The sequence below is a fragment of the Saccostrea cucullata genome, unplaced genomic scaffold (assembly GCF_032062105.1).
Source record: "Saccostrea cucullata isolate Sc308-1 unplaced genomic scaffold, CSIRO_AGI_Scuc_v1 ctg12240, whole genome shotgun sequence".
Classification (NCBI taxonomy): domain Eukaryota; kingdom Metazoa; phylum Mollusca; class Bivalvia; order Ostreida; family Ostreidae; genus Saccostrea; species Saccostrea cuccullata.
The window spans coordinates 1-19798 of NW_026922472.1; the positions used below are offsets into that span (position 1 = coordinate 1).

A 19798-nucleotide genomic window follows, 5' to 3' on the forward strand; every position below is an offset into this window, starting at 1 on the left:
GGTATTTCTCCATCAGAGGTTCCAGGCTGTCACGGTACTCTTCTATATCTAAGTATTCTTCCCTCATCACGATAATTATCATTCCACCTGTATGAATATGAATTCTAAATCGAATATAATAGTTTATCATATAGCTAATAAATAGTATCTAATAAAATACTACCAAAATCTAGAGAATTCTAGCGTTCAATATCTTGACGTTTTCTTGAACGCTAACTTTATATTACGTATATTATGTGTATGCCCGAAACATTCCGAACATAGCGTTTAATATCGAAAGCTGCGTTGTATACAAAATAAGTCGTCTGGTCAAATTTTCTGAGCTAAATTAGATAGAGAAAGTGGCATCTAGGTAGGATGTGTTTATTTTTCGCACAAAAATGAAATTATTATTAAAATGTAGTACATATCAGACCCATTAAAGCCTAAATAAGCAAATCATATCGCTTTGTAGGGTGATCAGAATGATGCGATATTAAACGCTAACAGGACAGACGTTAATTTGAATACATATGCTTAATTATCATTAATTTGAGAGTTTTTTTTTTTTTTTTGTTTATTTATTTGTTTGTTTACTTAAGAAATAAGGTATCATTTTTTGGGTTTTAATTGGGATGTAAAATGGGTTGGTCACGTGATCAAATCTCATAAAGCCCTAAGGGCTTTATGGAAGATTTGATCATGTGCCAACCTACTTTACATCACAATAAAACTCAAAAAAATGTTACCTTATTACTTATATTTACATATGTGACTTATTTATTTCAAATAGTTACGTGCTTATCTAAACTTTGAAACCAATAATTTTTTTTTTCAAAACTTAACTGTAGATATTGAATGTGTTTATAATTCGATCGCTTATGATGTCACTATCAAAATACGTAGATCGATTATAACTAAACAATCAACTGATGGTCACATGACAAACTTGTTTTACGGAGCTGTAAAAACGCCTTGTTCAAATAGTGTTAAAAAAAATATTTGCAAATGTAAATATTAATAATTATTACAAAATATGTGGAAATGTTTTAGCTATATAATAAAGGAATTATTGAACTTATATTAGTGAATATTGGCACTCGTTATTACTAAACCTACCAGAATGTTTCATATTTGTGGTTTGAATAAGGAACATTACAAGATGCTTAAATTTTTTCAAAAAATTTTATATATTTTTAAAAGCTATCAACAGTGTATAAAAGTTTCTGTAATTTTTTGGAATTTTCATTTATATCTGTATAATGTACCTGGTTTTGTGATTCTGATCAGTTCCACCAGTGCACCTGAAGGTATATGACCACTTCCAAACCCTCCCGAAATAACAACACATGAGTATGCATCTAAAAATTAAAGACAGTTACATTTTTAACGATGTCATATTTTACATTTTTAAAAATGATTTACATTTACCTTTTAGACAGTTTTTTGGGATGTTCGGGTTGATGTATTTTACCTTTACTGATGTTTGGGTTTATGTATTTTACTGTTACTGATGTTTGGGTTTATGTATATTTTACTGTTACTGATGTTTGGGTTTATGTATATTTTACTGTTACTGATGTTTGGGTTTATGTATATTTTACTGTTACTGATGTTTGGGTTTATGTATTTTACTGTTACTGATGTTTTTGGTTTATGTATTTTACCATTACTGATGTTAGGGTTTATGTATATTTTACCATTACTGATGTTTGGGTTTATGTATTTTACTGTTACTGATGTTTGAGTTTATGTATATTTTACAATTACTGATGTTAGGGTTTATGTATATTTTACTGTTACTAATGTTTGGGTTTATGTATATTTTACTGTTACTGATGTTTGGGTTTATGTATTTTACTGTTACTGATGTTTGAGTTTATGTATTTTACTGTAACTGATGTTTGGGTTTTAGTATTTTACCGGTACTGATGTTTGGATTTATGTATTTTACTGTTATTGATGTTTTGGTTTATGTATTTTACTGTTACTGATGTTTGGGTTTTAGTATTTTACCGGTACTGATGTTTGGATTTATGTATTTTACTGTTATTGATGTTTTGGTTTATGTATTTGTCTGATACTAATGTTTGGGTTTAAGTATTTTACCGGTACTGATGTTTGGATTTATGTATTTTACTGTTATTGATGTTTGGGTTTTAGTATTTTACCGGTACTGATGTTTGAGTTTATGTATATTTTACTGTTACAGATGTTTGGGTTTATATATATTTTACTGTTACAGATGTTTGGGTTTATGTATATTTTACTGTTACTGATGTTTGGTTTTATGTATATTTTACCGTTACCAAGGTTTGGGTTTATGTATTTTACTGTTACTTATGTTTGGGTTTATGTATTTTACCGTTACTGATGTTTGGGTTTATGTATTTTACCGTTACTTATGTTTGGGTTTATGTATATTTTACTGTTACTAATGTTTGAGTTTATGTATTTTACCGTTACTGATGTTTGGGTTTATGTATTTTACCGTTACTTATGTTTGGGTTTATGTATATTTTACTGTTACTAATGTTTGGGTTTATGTATATTTTACTGTTACTGATGTTAGGGTTTATGTATTTTACTGTAACTGATGTTAGGGTTTATGTATTTTACCGTTACTGATGTTAGGGTTGATGTATTTTACTGTTATTGATGTTTGGATTTATGTATTTTACTGTTATTGATGTTTTGGTTTATGTATTTTACTGTTACTGATGTTTGGGTTTTAGTATTTTACCGGTACTGATGTTTGGATTTATGTATTTTACTGTTATTGATGTTTTGGTTTATGTATTTGTCTAATACTAATGTTTGGATTTAAGTATTTTACCGGTACTGATGTTTGGATTTATGTATTTTACTGTTATTGATGTTTGGGTTTTAGTATTTTACCGGTACTGATGTTTGAGTTTATGTATATTTTACTGTTACAGATGTTTGGGTTTATATATATTTTACTGTTACAGATGTTGGGGTTTATGTATATTTTACTGTTACTGATGTTTGGGTTTATGTATTTTACCGTTACTTATGTTTGGGTTTATGTATTTTACCGTTACTTATGTTTGGGTTTATGTATATTTTACTGTTACTGATGTTTGAGTTTATGTATTTTACCGTTACTGATGTTTGGGTTTATGTATTTTACCGTTACTTATGTTTGGGTTTATGTATATTTTACTGTTACTGATGTTTGGGTTTATGTATATTTTACTGTTACTGATGTTTTGGTTTATGTATTTTACTGTTACTGATGTTTGAGTTTATGTATTTTACCGTTACTGATGTTTGGGTTTATGTATTTTACTGTTACTGATGTTTGAGTTTATGTATTTTACCGTTACTTATGTTTGGGTTTATGTATATTTTACTGTTTCTGATGTTTGGGTTTATGTATATTTTACTGTTACTGATGTTTTGGTTTATGTATTTTACTGTTACTGATGTTTGAGTTTATGTATATTTTACCATTACTGATGTTTGGGTTTATGTATTTTACTGTTACTGATGTTTGAGTTTATGTATTTTACCGTTACTGATGTTTGGGTTTATGTATATTTTACTGTTACTGAAGTTTGGGGTTACGTATATTTTACTGTTACTGATGTTTGAGTTTATGTATTTTTTACTGTTACTGATTTTTGGGTGTATGTATTTTACTATTTCTGTTGTTTGAGTTTATGTATTTTTTACTGTTACTGATGTTTGGGTTTATGTATTTTACTGTTATTGATGTTTTGGTTTATGTATTTTAACGTTACTGATGTTTGGATTTATGTATTTTTTACTGTTACTGATTTTTGGGTTTTACTATTTTATCAGTACTGATGTTTGGATTTATGTATTTTACTATTAATAATGTTCGGATTTATGTAATTTTTTGTTACTGATGTTTGGGTTTATGTATTTTATTGTTTCTGATGTTTAGGTTTTAGTATTTTACTGTTACTGATGTTCGGGTTGATGTATTTTACCATTACTGATGTTTTGGTTTATGTATTTTACCTTTACTGATGTTTGAGTTAATGTATATTTTACCGTTACTGATATTTGGGTTTATGTATTTTACTGTTACTGATGTTTGGGTTTATGTATTTTACCGGTACTGATGTTTGGATTTATGTACTTTACTATTACTGATGTTTGGGTTTATCTATTTTACTGTTACTGATGATTGGGTTTATGTATATTTTACTGTTACTGATGTTTGTATTTTTATTTTTAATGTTACTGATGTTTTTGTTTATGTATATTTTACTGTTACTGATGTTTGAGTTTATGTATATTTTACTGTTACTGATGTTTGGGTTGATGTATTTTACCGTTACTGATTTTTGGGTTTATGTATATTTCACTTTTACTGATGTTTGGGTTTATGTATTTTACTATTACTAATGTTTGGATTTATGTAATTTTTTGTTACTGATGTTTGGGTTTATGTATTTTACTGTTACTTATGTTTGGGTTTTAGTATTTTACCGGTACTGATGTCTGGGTTTATGTATTTTAATGTTACTGATGTTTTTGTTTATGTATATTTTACTGTTACTGATGTCTGGGTTTATGCATATTTTACTGTTACTGATGTTTGAGTTGATGTATTTTACCATTACTGATGTTTTGGTTTATGTATTTTACCTTTACTGATGTTTGCGTTTATGTATATTTTACCGGTACTGATGTTTGGGTTTTTGTATATTTTTCTGTTACTGATGTTTGGGTTTATGTATTTTACCATTACTGATGTTTGGATTTATGTATTTTACTGTTATTGATGTTTGGGTTTATGTATTTTACTGTTTCTGATGTTTGGGTTTATGTATTTTACCGGTACTGATGTTTGGATTTATGTATTTTACTGTTACTGATGTTTGGGTTTATGTATTTTACTGTTACTGATGTTTGGGTTTTAGTATTTTACCGGTACTGATGTTTGGATTGATGTATTTTACTGTCATTGATGTTTGGGTTTATGTATTTTACTGTTACTGATGTTTTGGTTTATGTATTTTACTGTTACTGATGTTTGGGTTTATGTATTTTACCGGTACTGATGTTTGGATTTATGTATTTTACTGTTACTAATGTTTTGATTTATGTATTTTACTGTTACTGATGTTTGCGTTTATGTATATTTTACCGGTACTGATGTTTGGGTTTTTTTATATTTTACTGTTACTGATGTTTGGGTTTTAGTACTTTACCGGTGCTGATGTTTGGATTTATGTATTTTACTGTTATTGATGTTTGGGTTTATGTATTTTACCGGTACTTTTGTTTCGGTTTATGTATTTTACTGTTACTGATGTTTTGGTTTATGTATTTTACTGTTACTGATGTTTAGGTTTTAGTTTTTTACCGGTACTGATGTTTGGATTGATGTATTTTACTGTTATTGATGTTTGGGTTTATGTATTTTACTGTCACTGATGTTTTGGTTTATGTATTTTACTGTTACTGGTGTTGGGGTTTTAGTATTTTACCGGTACTGATGTTTGGATTTATGTATTTTACTGTTATTGATGTTAGGGTTGATGTATTTTACTGTTACTGATGTTAGGGTTTATGTATATTTTATCATTACTGATGTTTGGGTTTATGTATATTTTACCGTTACTGATGTTAGGGTTTATGTATATTTTACTGTTACTGATGTTTGGGTTTATGTATATTTTACTGTTACTGATGTTTTGGTTTATGTATTTTACTGTTACTGATGTTTTGGTTTATGTATTTTACTGTTACTGATGTTTGGGTTTATGTATTTTACCATTACTGATGTTTGGATTTATGTATTTTACTGTTATTGATGTTTGGGTTTATGTATATTTTACTGTTACTGATGTTTGGGTTTATGTATATTTTACCGTTACTAATGTTTGCATTTATGTATGTTTCACCGTTACTGATGTTTGGGTTTATGTATATTTTACTGTTACTGATGTTTTGGTTTATGTATTTTACTGTTACTGATGTTTGGGTTTTAGTATTTTACCGGTACTGATGTTTGGATTTATGTATTTTACTGTTATTGATGTTTGGGTTTATGTATATTTTACCGTTACTGATGTTTGGGTTTATGTATATTTTACCGTTACTAATGTTTGCGTTTATGTATATTTCACCGGTACTGATGTTTGGGTTTATGTATATTTTACTGTTATTGATGTTTGGGTTTATGTATTTTACTGTTATTGATGTTTGGGTTTATGTATTTTACTGTTACTGATGTTAGGGTTTATGTATATTTTACTGTTACTGATGTTTTGGTTTATGAATTTCACTGTTACTGATGTTTGGGTTTATGTATATTTTACTGTTACTGATGTTTGAGTTTATGTATATTTTACTGTTACTGATGTTTTGGTTTATGTATTTTACTGTTACTGATGTTTGGGTTTTAGTATTTTACTGTTACTAATGTTTTGGTTTATGTATTTTACCGGTACTGATGTTTGGATTTATGTATTTTACTGTTACTGATGTTTTGATTTATGTATTTTACTGTTACTGATGTTTGCGTTTATGTATATTTTACCGGTACTGATGTTTGGGTTTTTGTATATTTTACTGTTACTGATGTTTGGGTTTATGTATTTTACCATTACTGATGTTTGGATTTATGTATTTTACTGTTACTGATGTTTGGGTTTATGTATTTTACTGTTTCTGATGTTTGGGTTTATGTATTTTACCGTTACTGATGTTTGAGTTTATGTATATTTTACTGTTACTGATGTTTGGGTTTATGTATTTTACCGGTACTGATGTTTGGATTTATGTATTTTACTGTTACTGATGTTTGGGTTTATGTATATTTTACCGTTACTAATGTTTGGGTTTATGTATATTTTACTGTTACTGATGTTTGGGTTTATGTATTTTACTGTTACTGATGTTTGGGTTTTAGTATTTTACCGGTACTGATGTTTGGATTTATGTATTTTACTGTTACTAATGTTTGGGTTTATGTATTTTACTGTTACTAATGTTAGGGTTTATGTATATTTTACTGTTACTGATGTTAGGGTTTATGTATTTTACTGTTACTGATGTTTTTGGTTTATGTATATTTTACTGTTACTGATGTTTTGGTTTATGTATTTTACTCTTACTGATGTTTGGATTTATGTATTTTACCGGTACTGATGTTTGGATTTATGTATTTTACTGTTACTAATGTTTTGATTTATGTATTTTACTGTTACTGATGTTTGCGTTTATGTATATTTTACCGGTACTGATGTTTGGGTTTTTGTATATTTTACTGTTACTGATGTTTGGGTTTTAGTATTTTACCGGTGCTGATGTTTGGATTTATGTATTTTACTGTTATTGATGTTTGGGTTTATGTATTTTACCGGTACTTTTGTTTCGGTTTTTGTATTTTACCGTTACTGATGTTTTGGTTTATGTATTTTACAGTTACTGATGTTTGAGTTTATGTACATTTTCCTGTTACTGATGTTTGAGTTTATGTATTTTACTGTTACTGATGTTTGGGTTTATGTATTTTACCGTTACTGATGTTTGGGTTTATGTATTTTACTGTTGCTGATGTTTGGGTTTATATATTTTACTGTTACTGATGTTTAGGTTTTAGTTTTTTACCGGTACTGATGTTTGGATTGATGTATTTTACTGTTATTGATGTTTGGGTTTATGTATTTTACTGTTACTGATGTTAGGGTTTATGTATTTTACTGATACTGATGTTTGGGTTTTAGTATTTTACCGGTAGTGATGTTTGGATTTATGTATTTTACTGTTACTGATGTTAGGGTTGATGTATTTTACTGTTACTGATGTTTGGGTTTATGTATTTTACTGTTACTGATGTTTGGATTTATGTATTATACTGTTACTGATGTTTTGGTTTATGTATTTTACCGTTACTGATGTTAGGGTTTATGTATATTTTACTGTTATTGATGTTTGGGTTTATGTATTTTACTGTTACTGATGTTTGAGTTTATGTATTTTACTGTTACTGATGTTTGGGTTTATGTATTTTACTGTTACTGATGTTTGAGTTTATGTATTTTACTGTTACTGATGTTAGGGTTTATGTATATTTTACTGTTACTGATGTTTTGGTTTATGTATTTTACTGGTACTGATGTTTCGGTTTATGTATTTTACTGTAACTGATGTTTTGGTTTATGTATTTCACTGTTACTGATGTTTGAGTTTATGTACATTTTACTGTTACTGATGTTTGAGTTTACGTATATTTTACTGTTACTGATGTTAGGGTTTTAGTATTTTACCGTTACTGATGCTTGGGTTTATGTATTTTACAGTTACTGATGTTTGAGTTTATGTATATTTTACCATTACTGATGTTTGGGCTAATGTATTTTACCGTTACTGATGTTTGGTTTTATGTATATTTTACCGTTACCAAGGTTTGGGTTTATGTATTTTACTGTTACTTATGTTTGGGTTTATGTATTTTACTGTTACTGATGTTTGGGTTTATGTATATTTTACTGTTACTGATGTTAGGGTTTATGTATATTTTACTGTTACTGATGTTTGGGTTTATGTATATTTTACTGTTACTGATGTTTGGGTTTATGTATATTTTACTGTTACTGATGTTAGGGTTTATGTATATTTTACTGTTACTGATGTTTGGGTTTATGTATATTTGAGCCAGTGTATGAGAAAAGGGGTCTTATGACATAACGTCATAATGCACAGAAAACGTCATAAACGTCATGAACGTCAGAATATTGCGCGACGTCTGCAATTTCAAAGACGCTCCAATTTCAAAGTGAAAATAGATTATCTACGCTATTGAACATTAACGTCATCAACTGATCATAGTAGTCACCACCATCATGTGAATATGGATGAAGTTAATTCTGAATTTCAGGTATTTATTTTAGATATTAATTTTACGCATGTATGTACAATATTAATTTACACAACAATCAAGAAGACCGATTATGTAACCTACCGACGCTATAGTAATTAAAGTACAGCTGTCAAGACATGGATTGCCTATATTTAACAATAAGGTATTATATATATTCATATTGTACCTCGCTATAGATACCAGATATTACAAGGTTAAAACCAGGGAAATAAATATATAAGATTAAATCAGAAGAGAATTGAAAAAAAATGAAGAGCATTATATACATGAGACTTATTTTTCTCGGTCCGAAAAATGCGTTTATTATTTCTGCAGTATGCGCGTGTTTTTTTTTTTTTTTCATTTTATTACTGAGCAATGTAGTTTTTCAAGTGATGTTTAAATCACAACAAGGAATTCACTTATAAATAACCTTTAGTCCATTTCAACGTTATTCAAGAAAAGAAGAAAAACAAGTCACCAGCACAATAAATGTTCACATATGGTGACTATATATAGTCGGGCGAGTTTTTGGAATTCTTACAGATCAACTTTCTGATTAGATGTTATATATTAAGTTTTTTTTTTTACACACAATTACATTTTACACAGTATTTTCAATTTCACGTTTACAAATTGTTTTAAATAAATCCCTGTGTTTTCCAATAATAGTTCCTTCTACTTTGATGAATAAAAACGCCCAATATATATGTTTAAATTTCCCTTGGTTTACGCTGAGCTTAGCAACAGAGTTAACATAACGCTCAGAATATTGACGGACAGACTAAATAAAGTCTACGAAAAAATCGAATATAAAAAAAATAGAATATATACGAATATAGCTGCAGATCTGTAGCTCTCCGAAAAAAAAATATATATTGATAGATCGGTGAGCTACAGATCTGCAGCCAATACGAATAAAAAAGTACATCATATTCCTTTCTTTAGTTTTAATATTTGAAAACAGGACCAGAAGAGTAGAAATTGAAATAAAATTTTAATTTATAAAATCCATTTTTGCAAATTCTACTATAAAAATTCAACTAAAGTGTATCTTTCAAATTTAATTCTATGTCATTTATATTTCATTATAAAGGACTAAAACGTTTAATAATTATAAAGGAACATGAACTGCATTTAAGGGATATATTCGTTAATGAAATAAATCAATAAAAAAAATTATTATTAATAGTCTTGTAATTTTTAGGAACTAGATGATCTTTTCAATACACACTTTTGGTTGGAATCAGCTGCCAATTCACACTCAGATTTTGAGGAAAATCCTTCAATAAGCGATCAGGATGAAACACCCTTTGATCCCAATAGATTAGACAGAATACGTAATTTTGTTCTCTCTCAATCAGAAAATGAATCGTCTGACTGTGAAAGAGAGAATGAAAATGAAAATGACATGCCTTCAGAACTGAATGACATTGAACGAAATTGTAAATGTGGTCAGCGTTGCTTTTCAAAGTTTGAGAATGCCGTAATTCTTGACCATGTATTTAATGTTAGAGAAATGGAAAAAGATGTTAAAGATTTATACATCATGGGTTCTATTAGCATTACCGGGTCTTATGACACTCGAAAAGGATCAAGATCCCGAAATTCGTACCACTACAGTTTTAGAAATGTGAAAATTTGTAGATCGACTTTCCAGTGTTTGTTTGATGTGGGGAAAAAGTCTCTCTCTAATATCCTGAAACATTATTCAGCAAATGGGGCCGTCCCTAGACGACATGGAAATCAGGGTAGAAAGCCAAAGCATGCAGTTAATTTTGACGATGTACAGAGAGTGGTAAATTTCATTTTGGGTTACGCCGAGGAACACGGCCTCCCTCAGCCCGCGGCCCCCAGAGGTCGGGATGATGAGCCTCCCATTTTTCTTCCTTGTAATTCTACAAAGAAAGCTATTCATGGCCAGTACAAGTCGGCATGTGATTCAGATGATATAAGGAAAGTACAATACCACACTTTTACAAATATATGGAACTCCTGTTGTTCGCATATTAAAATATGCGGTCCTCGTTTTAATGTTTGTCATCAATGTGAATTACTGAGGAAGAGGGTACTCGATGCAAGATCAGAAGAAGAGAAGTTAGAGGCCTTTTAAAACAAAATTTCAAAGTCACATCGATATAGCACAGAAAGAAAGAAATCTCTACAAAATTCTGGTTAAGGAATCGCTGGAAGAATTGCAAGGTATAAATCGCCAGGAACATCACATCCACCCGTTATCCTCTGACTTCACCAAAGTGCACTATACATTCGATTTTAGCCAGAGTGTTGCTTTGCCTCATCATGCACGTCAAATGAGACCCTTGTATTTTCTTACTTTAAAGAAAGTACACATATTTGGGTTTCGTGTTGACGACAAACCTATGCAATATAACTATTTGATCGGGGAAAACGAAACACTTGGACTGGATGGGACGCATTCGCATGGCCCCGATACAGTTATTTCCTTGGTGCATCATGGCCTTGGCAACTATGGATATGGAGAAAAAGAGTGTTTGATCCATGCCGATAATTGTGCAGGTACTCTCTCTCTCTCTCTCTCTCTCTCTCTCTCTCTCTCTCTCTCTCTCTCTCTCTCTCTCTCTCTCTCTCTCTCTGTGTGTGTGTGTGTGTTTATAATCGTATATGAGTGTAGTGTAATAATCAGGCTTTTAATCCAGTGTGTAATAAATGTCAAAATATTACTAAGCGAAAGAATGCTGTTTTACACTGTTACAGTTCATCTTCTCAATGGTGCGTTGTAAGGTTTTTAGATATAAAGAATCTAATACACTGTATATTATTTTGCTACAGTAACATTTATTTTTATAAGCATTTCCGCCTTTAGAAAATTAAATCTCTGATTTTAATTGTTGGGGCATATGAGAAATTTATGATATATTGAGTCTATATGATGGCAACCTAAGGGCTTGTATAATTGAAATTAAATACCGTATAAGTGGAAATTTTAGCGAGACGCAAATTTAGCGATTTCTCCTTAAAAAATGGTAATTTATTTTTATCGAAAGGTAATTTTAGCGATTTTAAAATGCTTACTAAAGATGCTGTTACAAATAAAATGGAATTAATGGAAGCGATATTTAATTTTAGCGATCTCATGACTCTCGCTAATAATGCCAAAATTAAATCCTCGCTAAAATTTCTACTTAATCGGTAAAGAAAATGTTAAGCAGTATACTTGCAGTATTTGTAAATTTTCGTTTGGGTTTGAATCATGTTTGAGTGTATAAATAAAACAATCGTATGTTTCACTTTAAAAAGATATGAAAAATGCAAACTCTCTACTAAATTATTGTTCCTGTATTTTCAGGTCAAAATAAGAACAAGTTCCTGATTGCGTACTTTGCATGGCGAGTGATTACGGGTTTGCATCATCAAATTACTTACCTAATGCAGGTAGTTGGATATACACGATGTCTGATTTACGCAGGTTTTGCAAGGGCAAAAAAGTTGTTTCGTCGCACCGACTGTGATAGTGTGAGTGAACTTCAGAGAGTTTTTGATCATTCTTCAACAACGAACAAAGGTATTCTTTACGACAACGGAAGAGATTCTACATGGAAATACTACGACTGGAAAGAGTTTTTGGGCCGTTTCTTCACCTCGTTACCTGGTATTTCAAAATACCACTCTTTCCGATTTCATGCGGACTTTCCAGGATTTGTATTTGTAAAAGAAAATGCTGATTCGACCGAGAAAAAAATCAAAATATCAAAACCAGATGGACTTCAGCAGATACCAGGAAATTTTCCTAGGGAACTTACACCCCTCGGAATGTCTAGAGAAAGAGTTCAGTATCTTTTTAAGAAGGTCAGACCATATGTACGTCCAAGATGTCAAGATGAATTATGCCCTCCAGCCCAGACCGAAGAATAGCTTACCTAGGCTATTTATTTCCCAATAAAAATGTAACAAATGTAACCAATGCAAAAATTTTGTTTCATTGACAAAATAACACAATATTTATTGATTGTTAAACATTTTTTGAAAATAAAATTAATACAAAAGAAAAAAAAAATTACGTTTAATACAATAGGATCTCACCGGGTTGATGTGTGACGTTTTTGACGTCAAAATACGGGATTCCGACGTTTTAGCCATTTTTACTCCATTTTTTTAACCATTAAATGAAACACTTATAAATAAGATATACAAATAATATTTATATATTCCGATTCCATGCGTTTTCTTCTACCGGAATCAACAAAAATCTGAATTTGTGATTTTTATGTCATAAGACCCCTTTTCTCATACACTGGCTCATTTTACTGTTACTGATGTTTTGGTTTATGTATTTTACTGTTACTGATGTTTAGGTTTATGTATTTTACTGTTACTGATGTTTGGGTTTATGTATTTTACTGTTACTGATGTTTTGGTTTATGTATTTTACCGTTACTGATGTTTGGGTTTATGTATATTTTACTGTTACTGATGTTTGGGTTTATGTATTTTACTGTTACTGATGTTTGGATTTATGTATTATACTGTTACTGATGTTTTGCTTTATGTATTTTACCGTTACTGATGTTTGGGTTTATGTATATTTTACTGTTACTGATGTTTGGGTTTATGTATTTTACTGTTACTGATGTTTGGATTTATGTATTATACTGTTACTGATGTTTTGGTTTATGTATATTTTACTGTTACTGATGTTTGGATTTATGTATTTTACTGTTACTAATGTTTGGGTTTATGTATATTTTACTGTTACTGATGTTTGGGTTTATGTATTTTACTGATACTGATGTGTTGGTTTATGTATTTTACCATTACTGATGTTTGGGTTTATGTATTTTACTGTTACTGATGTTTGGGTTTATGTATTTTAGTATTACTGATGTTTGGATTTATGTAATTTACCGTTACTGATGTTTGGGTTTATGTATTTTACTGTTACTGATGTTTGGGTTTTAGTATTTTACCGGTACTGATGTTTGAGTTTATGTATATTTTTCTGTTACTGATGTTTTGGTTTATGTAGTGTACCTTTACTGATGTTTGAGTTTATGTATATTTTACCGGTACTGATGTTTGGGTTTTTGTATATTTTACTGTTACTAATGCTTTGGTTTATGTATTTTACTGATACTGATGTTTGGGTTTATGTATTTTACTGTTATTGATGTTTGGGTTTATGTATATTTTACCGTTACTGATGTTTGGGTTTTTGTATATTTTACTGTTATTGATGTTTGAGTTTATGTATATTTTACAATTACTGATGCTTGGGTTTATGTATTTTACTGATACTGATGTTTTGGTTTATGAATTTCACTGTTATTGATGTTAGGGTTTATGTATTTTACTGATACTGATGTTTGGATTTATGTATTTTACCTTTACTGATGTTTTGGTTTATGTATTTTACCGTTACTGATGTTTGGTTTATGTATTTTACTGTTACTGATGTTAGGGTTTATGTATATTTTACTGTTACTGATGTTAGGGTTTATGTATATTTTACTGTTACTGATGTTTGGGTTTATGTATATTTTACTGTTACTGATGTTTGGGTTTATGTATTTTACTGTTACTGATGTTTGGGTTTATGTATATTTTACTGTTACTGATGTTAGGGTTTATGTATATTTTACCGTTACTGATGTTAGGGTTTATGTATTTTACTGATACTGATGTTTTGGTTTATGTATTTTAAAATTATTGATTTTGGGGTTTATGTATTTTACTGTTACTGATGTTTGGGTTTATGTATTTTACAGTTACTGATGTTTGAGTTTATTTATATTTTACGAATATGGTTGGCCGTTCTACTCACAATTATTTATTTTTACTCCACTAAAATTATTTTTACTGCAGTAAAAATAAAACACTGGCCATTGCTACTCACAATTAAATGTTTTTACTCCAGTAAAAATATTTTTACTCCAGTAAAAATAATTTACTTCTCTACCAAAGTAAAAATACAATGTGGCCATTTAACTCACAATTAATTAATTTTACTCCTGTAAAATTTTTTTTACTGCAATAAAAATATGACACTGGCCATTTCTACTAACAATTAAATATTTTCACTGAAGTGAAAATCAACCAATCACAGTCCATGTTAGATATTTGTTGGGTAAACTTGCCTAGGCTGTTTACACATGACAATTAGAAAATGTATCATACATAATATAGGCATTGAAATTGGGGTTTACCTACTTTTTGTTGGTTTAGCTCCCCCCTCCCCACTTTCATTTTGCTTCCGACGCCTATGACAGAGAATATAGTGCAAAAGGACTACTGTACGGATTTCCCGATATATACTGTATAGTCTTTAGAAAACATAGTATATTAAGAGTATAGAAAACATGTAGTGGTACTATAGGAAACATCAATTAAAGTTTAAGAATTTTTTTCTCGTGAAATTATAGGCTGAATCATAGCATGAAAAAATTTCTATGATAAACATGTAGAGACAGTTCCGGATTTTTGTTATATCATAACTTTTGTTTTCTAACTCAATGCATATCCAAAGTGCCAAGTAAATATAAACATATTAGATATTTTCTATTTAAGCTTTCGAAAAATTGTTAGCCAGTACCAAAATAGAAATCAGTTTACGGCTAGATCTTCACGTTTGTTGAAATAAATTGTTTTTAAATCATTTAATTATTTGTATTAGCCAATACTGTTAATATGCTTATTTGTAACAAACTTGGTCATTGGTTGATTTTTACTCAAGTAAAAATATTTAATTGTGAGTAGAGATGGCCAGTGTTATATTTCTACTGCAGTATAAATAATTTAAAATTTGTGAGTTAGATTGCCGGTGTTTTATTTTTACCGCAGTAAAATTAATTAATTGTGAGTAATGTGGCCAAAAAGTATTCTTACTTCAGTCAGAAATTAAATTATTTATACTGAAGTAAAAATAATTTTACTGGAGTAAAAATATTTTTACTGGAGTAAAAATATTTTTACTGGAGTAAAAATATTTAATTGTGAGTAGCAATGGCCAGTGTTTTATTTTTACTGCAGTAAAAATAATTTTAGTGGAGTAAAAATAAATAATTGTGAGTAGAACGGCCAACCATATACGATTACTGATGTTTGGGCTAATGTATTTTACCGTTACTGATGTTTGGTTTTATGTATATTTTACCGTTACTAAGGTTTGGATTTATGTATTTCACTGTTACTGATGTTTGGGTTTATGCATATTTTACTGTTACTGATGTTTTGATTTAAGTATTTTACCATTGGTGATGTTAGGAGAAGGCTCTTTGGACAGAAACTCGCAGTAAATCTTCTGGTAGATGTTTTTCGCCCGTGCCTTACGTAACATGTTTTCACTGGGATCCAAAGCGTCAAGTTGTTTGAAACCTTTCTTGACCAACTGTAAATTTAAAGAAGGAGCAATTTTTTTAATATAGAGATATCTCCTGGCCGAATACTTAAGCCTAGTATTGTTTAACGATAGCTAAATAAGTGTGGAAGAATAAATGAATCATTTTGTATACTCAAATCTTTTGCCTGTCCTATTGTATGTACAATCGAGACAAAATTTTGTAATGGACGATTTAAGCTGTTTTAATTGAGAAAACAATTAAACATTTGATTGATTGTTTGTAAGGAGTTTTACGTCCCATTTGAGAAAGTTTCACTCATCCAGAAACGTCGCCTTCTATGGATGAAAGGCTTCGAATTTAGACCTTAACTTCACACCCTGACTTTTCAAAATCAGTCAAAATCAACAGTATCAAAAATTTTTCAACACTTCCCAGAGTTTTTAAGCAGCTTCCTTTTTAATAAAAATGAAAGTAATCAATTAATATACCTTGGTCATTGCCATCTGGAATTTTGAAGAAAAAAACCATTTCGATTGTACACACTAGTACACCAATATTGATATTTAAAAGATGTGTGAATTTCCGAATAACGATTTCTATGCATGCAATAATCTGTTGGAATTTTTACGGGTAATTATTGTGCCCCGTTATTAGCAGACGTTATGTTACCTCTTCAGCTACTTCCCCCGTACCGGCTGCCACGTCCAGAATTTGAACTGTATCTTTGTTACTTGGAAAGCTTCGGTCAGCTGCTTCAGCAGCGTATAGTGGCCCATTGTATCTACCAGGCTGCAGGTGCTGAACCGATAAAGACCCTTGATATAATTTGTTTTACGGAGCAACATCTTTTTTTCTTACATGAATTTAGAAAGTTATTTAAGAAATTAATTTTCAGAAACTAATTCAATAAACCATTATTAGAATCAAATGTCTCAATTTTCTTGTAAATTTAATATATTAATTACCTTAGTCTGCCTTATACATGTAAGAACTGAATATTTACAAACCTTTTTCCTCTTAACTGTGGACCAATGAAATTTATTTCTAAAGATATTTGTTAATGTATAGTTACCGTTTCGTAATCTTCCCAGTTGTTGTAGTAATCGATAACTTGTTGTTTATTTAGACCTCCAGAGAAAACTCGGGCGGTGGCTTCAGAAGCCTTTTTGTCTTCATAGTCCATATTCTGGAATTTTTCATATAATTTTCAAAATTAATAAATACATATTTAAATGAGAAATTCTTTAAACAATATACTATTCACCGCTTTCTGCAACCTTACCTGAATTGTTATATACTTCTATCATAGAGGTTTAGGATATCAATTAAGTGAAAATAATTTAAAAAGCTATCATCATTTTCTGCATACTGCTTTATGGATACTTCCGTCTTTGTTATTTATCATATGCTGAGATCGTCTACTACAATATAAGAAAATTCATACAAGCCTACCTCAAATACCCCGTTCACTAATCGACTTCCTGACAAAGGGTATGTTTTTCCTGGGCAGACGAACGCACAATAATTTTATTGCCCAAATTTTTGAGGGGCTTGAAATACAGATTTGACAAATATTCATCACCAGTAAAATATATTTACAAGGAGGGTGAATTAAAAAATTCTAAATAAAGTATAATACATGTATTGAAATCTGTATCAGGCATTATATTTTCGAAAGAATGTATTTAAAATTAAATAACTTTTTTTGCTTCAATCATTGTTCGTCATGTTAGTTCGAGTCTGTTCAATTAAACAAATATTCCAACCTTTGGTTTGTTTTATAAAAACATTTGTTTAATACATATATTTTCACAAAGAGAAAAAACACTAAAGCAAAGTTCGTTGCAAAGCAACAAGTAGGTCTTCCGTCCTGTTTGTCAGAAAGTAACTTTCATTTTTCAAAAAATGGTTGTTGACGTCCAAAAATTGTTAAAATCCTCCGAATCTATGTTAATTATTGCAAAATTAAGCCTTTGTCTGCTTCTTCCGGTTTGACCGGAAGTGATGTTGAAGGACGGAAAATTTAATTTAATTTTTATTTTAGAAATTTGATAATTCCTTACCAGAAATTGAACAGTTAATGCCTACCCTAACAAAAAAATACTATAGTAAACTATAGTTAACTATAGTTTACTATAGTTGACTATAGTACCAAAGTTATAACTTTGGAACTTTGATTAACTATGGTGAAAACTTTGGAACTTTGATTTACTATTGTGAAAACTTTGGAACTTTGATTTACTATAGTAAAAACTTTGGAACTTTGATTTACTATGGCGAAAACTTTGGAACTTTGATTAACTATGGCGAAAACTTTGGAACTTTGATTTACTATGGCGAAGACTTTTGAACTTTGATTTATTATGGCGAAAACTTTGGAACTTTGATTTACTATGGTGAAAACTTTGGAACTTTGATTTACGTTAGTGAAAACTTTGGAACTTTGATTTACTATGGTAAAAACTTTGGAACTTTTATTTATTATGTTGAAAACTTTGGATCTTTGATTTACTATGGTGAAGACTTCGGAACTTTGATTTACATTAGAGAAAACTTTGGAACTTTGATTAAGCACTCTAAACCATGGGATTATGGTTTTGCTTCCCTTTCTGTACATTTTATAAATTTCAAGGTTAAGATGCATTAAAGCTTCAGAATATTTTTTCAAAAACCCGAATTGTCCCCCAAATAGAACAAAGTATAAGAAATGGTTTAGTGTAAAAATTGTCTCTTGCACTGATAAATAAGCAGTAATTATTAAACTTATTTAATTTTAATTTGTGCAGATAAAACTTAATATTTTTATTCATGGAGAAAAAAATTACTAGAAGATAAAAATTGAGTCGTTAAGAATCAAAATATTTGCTTCATTTTCTTCTGTCAACATGTTTTTTTCTTATGTTAATCACTTTTCAGATTTAAATTCAGATAAGCAATAAAAATCAGCCCATCAAACCCTATATAACCACACTTAAAACAGTTCAATTAATAAAAAAAAATTAATTAGAATATATAAGCTGTTAAAGTATTTACAAAAACATTGGAACTTTGATTAACGATGGTGAAAACTTTGGAACTTTGGTTTACTATGGTAAAAACTTTGGAACTTTGATTTACTATAGTAAAAATTTTGGAACTTTGATTAACTATGGTGAAAACTTTGGAACTTTGAGTTACTATGGTGAAAACTTTGGAACTTTGATTTACTGTGGTAAAAACTTTGGAACTTTGATTTACTATGGCGAAAACTTTAGAACTTTGATTTACTATAGTGAAAACTTTGGAACTTTGATTTACTATGGTCAAAACTTTGGAACTTTGATTTACTATGGTCAAAACTTTGAAACTTTGGAACTTTGATTTACTATAGTTAACTATAGTTTACTATAGTATTTTTTGTTAGGGTAGAGGGGCTTCTGGTATTTCGAACATTGCCATAGATTTTGTCATAAAAGAAATAAAAGCAATGTCAAATTCTAAGGCTACTGGATTGGATGCTATTTCTGTAAAATTGTTAAAAATTAGCTGAGATGTTATTGCCAAAATTTTAACTTTTATGACGAATAAGACTAAAAGAAATGGTCACGTTCCATCTGAATGGAAGAAAGCTAGATTTACTCCCCTTTTAAATCGG

At 29.8% G+C, this 19798-nt stretch overlaps 1 protein-coding gene and 1 long non-coding RNA gene across 2 annotated transcripts; one reads left to right on the forward strand and one right to left on the reverse strand.

The window, feature by feature from the left end:
- Positions 1-7: 7 nt before the first annotated feature.
- Positions 8-2199, reverse strand: LOC134261813 (uncharacterized). Its single transcript, XR_009990893.1, has 3 exons — positions 2184-2199; positions 1248-1340; positions 8-87 (listed from the first exon to the last, which is right to left on the reverse strand). It is a non-coding gene; the product is annotated as an uncharacterized LOC134261813 (long non-coding RNA).
- A 6640-nt stretch (positions 2200-8839) lies between these two features.
- LOC134261812 (uncharacterized) lies at positions 8840-12753 on the forward strand. Its single transcript, XM_062744208.1, has 4 exons — positions 8840-8866; positions 10056-10808; positions 10951-11386; positions 12177-12753. The coding sequence occupies exons 1-4, from the start codon at positions 8840-8842 to the stop codon at positions 12740-12742; spliced, it is 1782 nt and encodes a 593-aa protein (XP_062600192.1). The 3' UTR covers positions 12743-12753.
- Positions 12754-19798: the final 7045 nt, after the last annotated feature.

Coding starts and splice junctions, on each gene's coding strand:
- LOC134261812 (XM_062744208.1), top strand. CDS start 8,840: ATGGATGAAGTTAATTCTGAATTTCAG. Junction 8,867..10,055: donor AAGTTAATTCTGAATTTCAG/GTATTTATTTTA, acceptor TGTAATTTTTAG/GAACTAGATGATCTTTTCAA. Junction 10,809..10,950: donor ATTCAGATGATATAAGGAAA/GTACAATACCAC, acceptor AAGAGAAGTTAG/AGGCCTTTTAAAACAAAATT.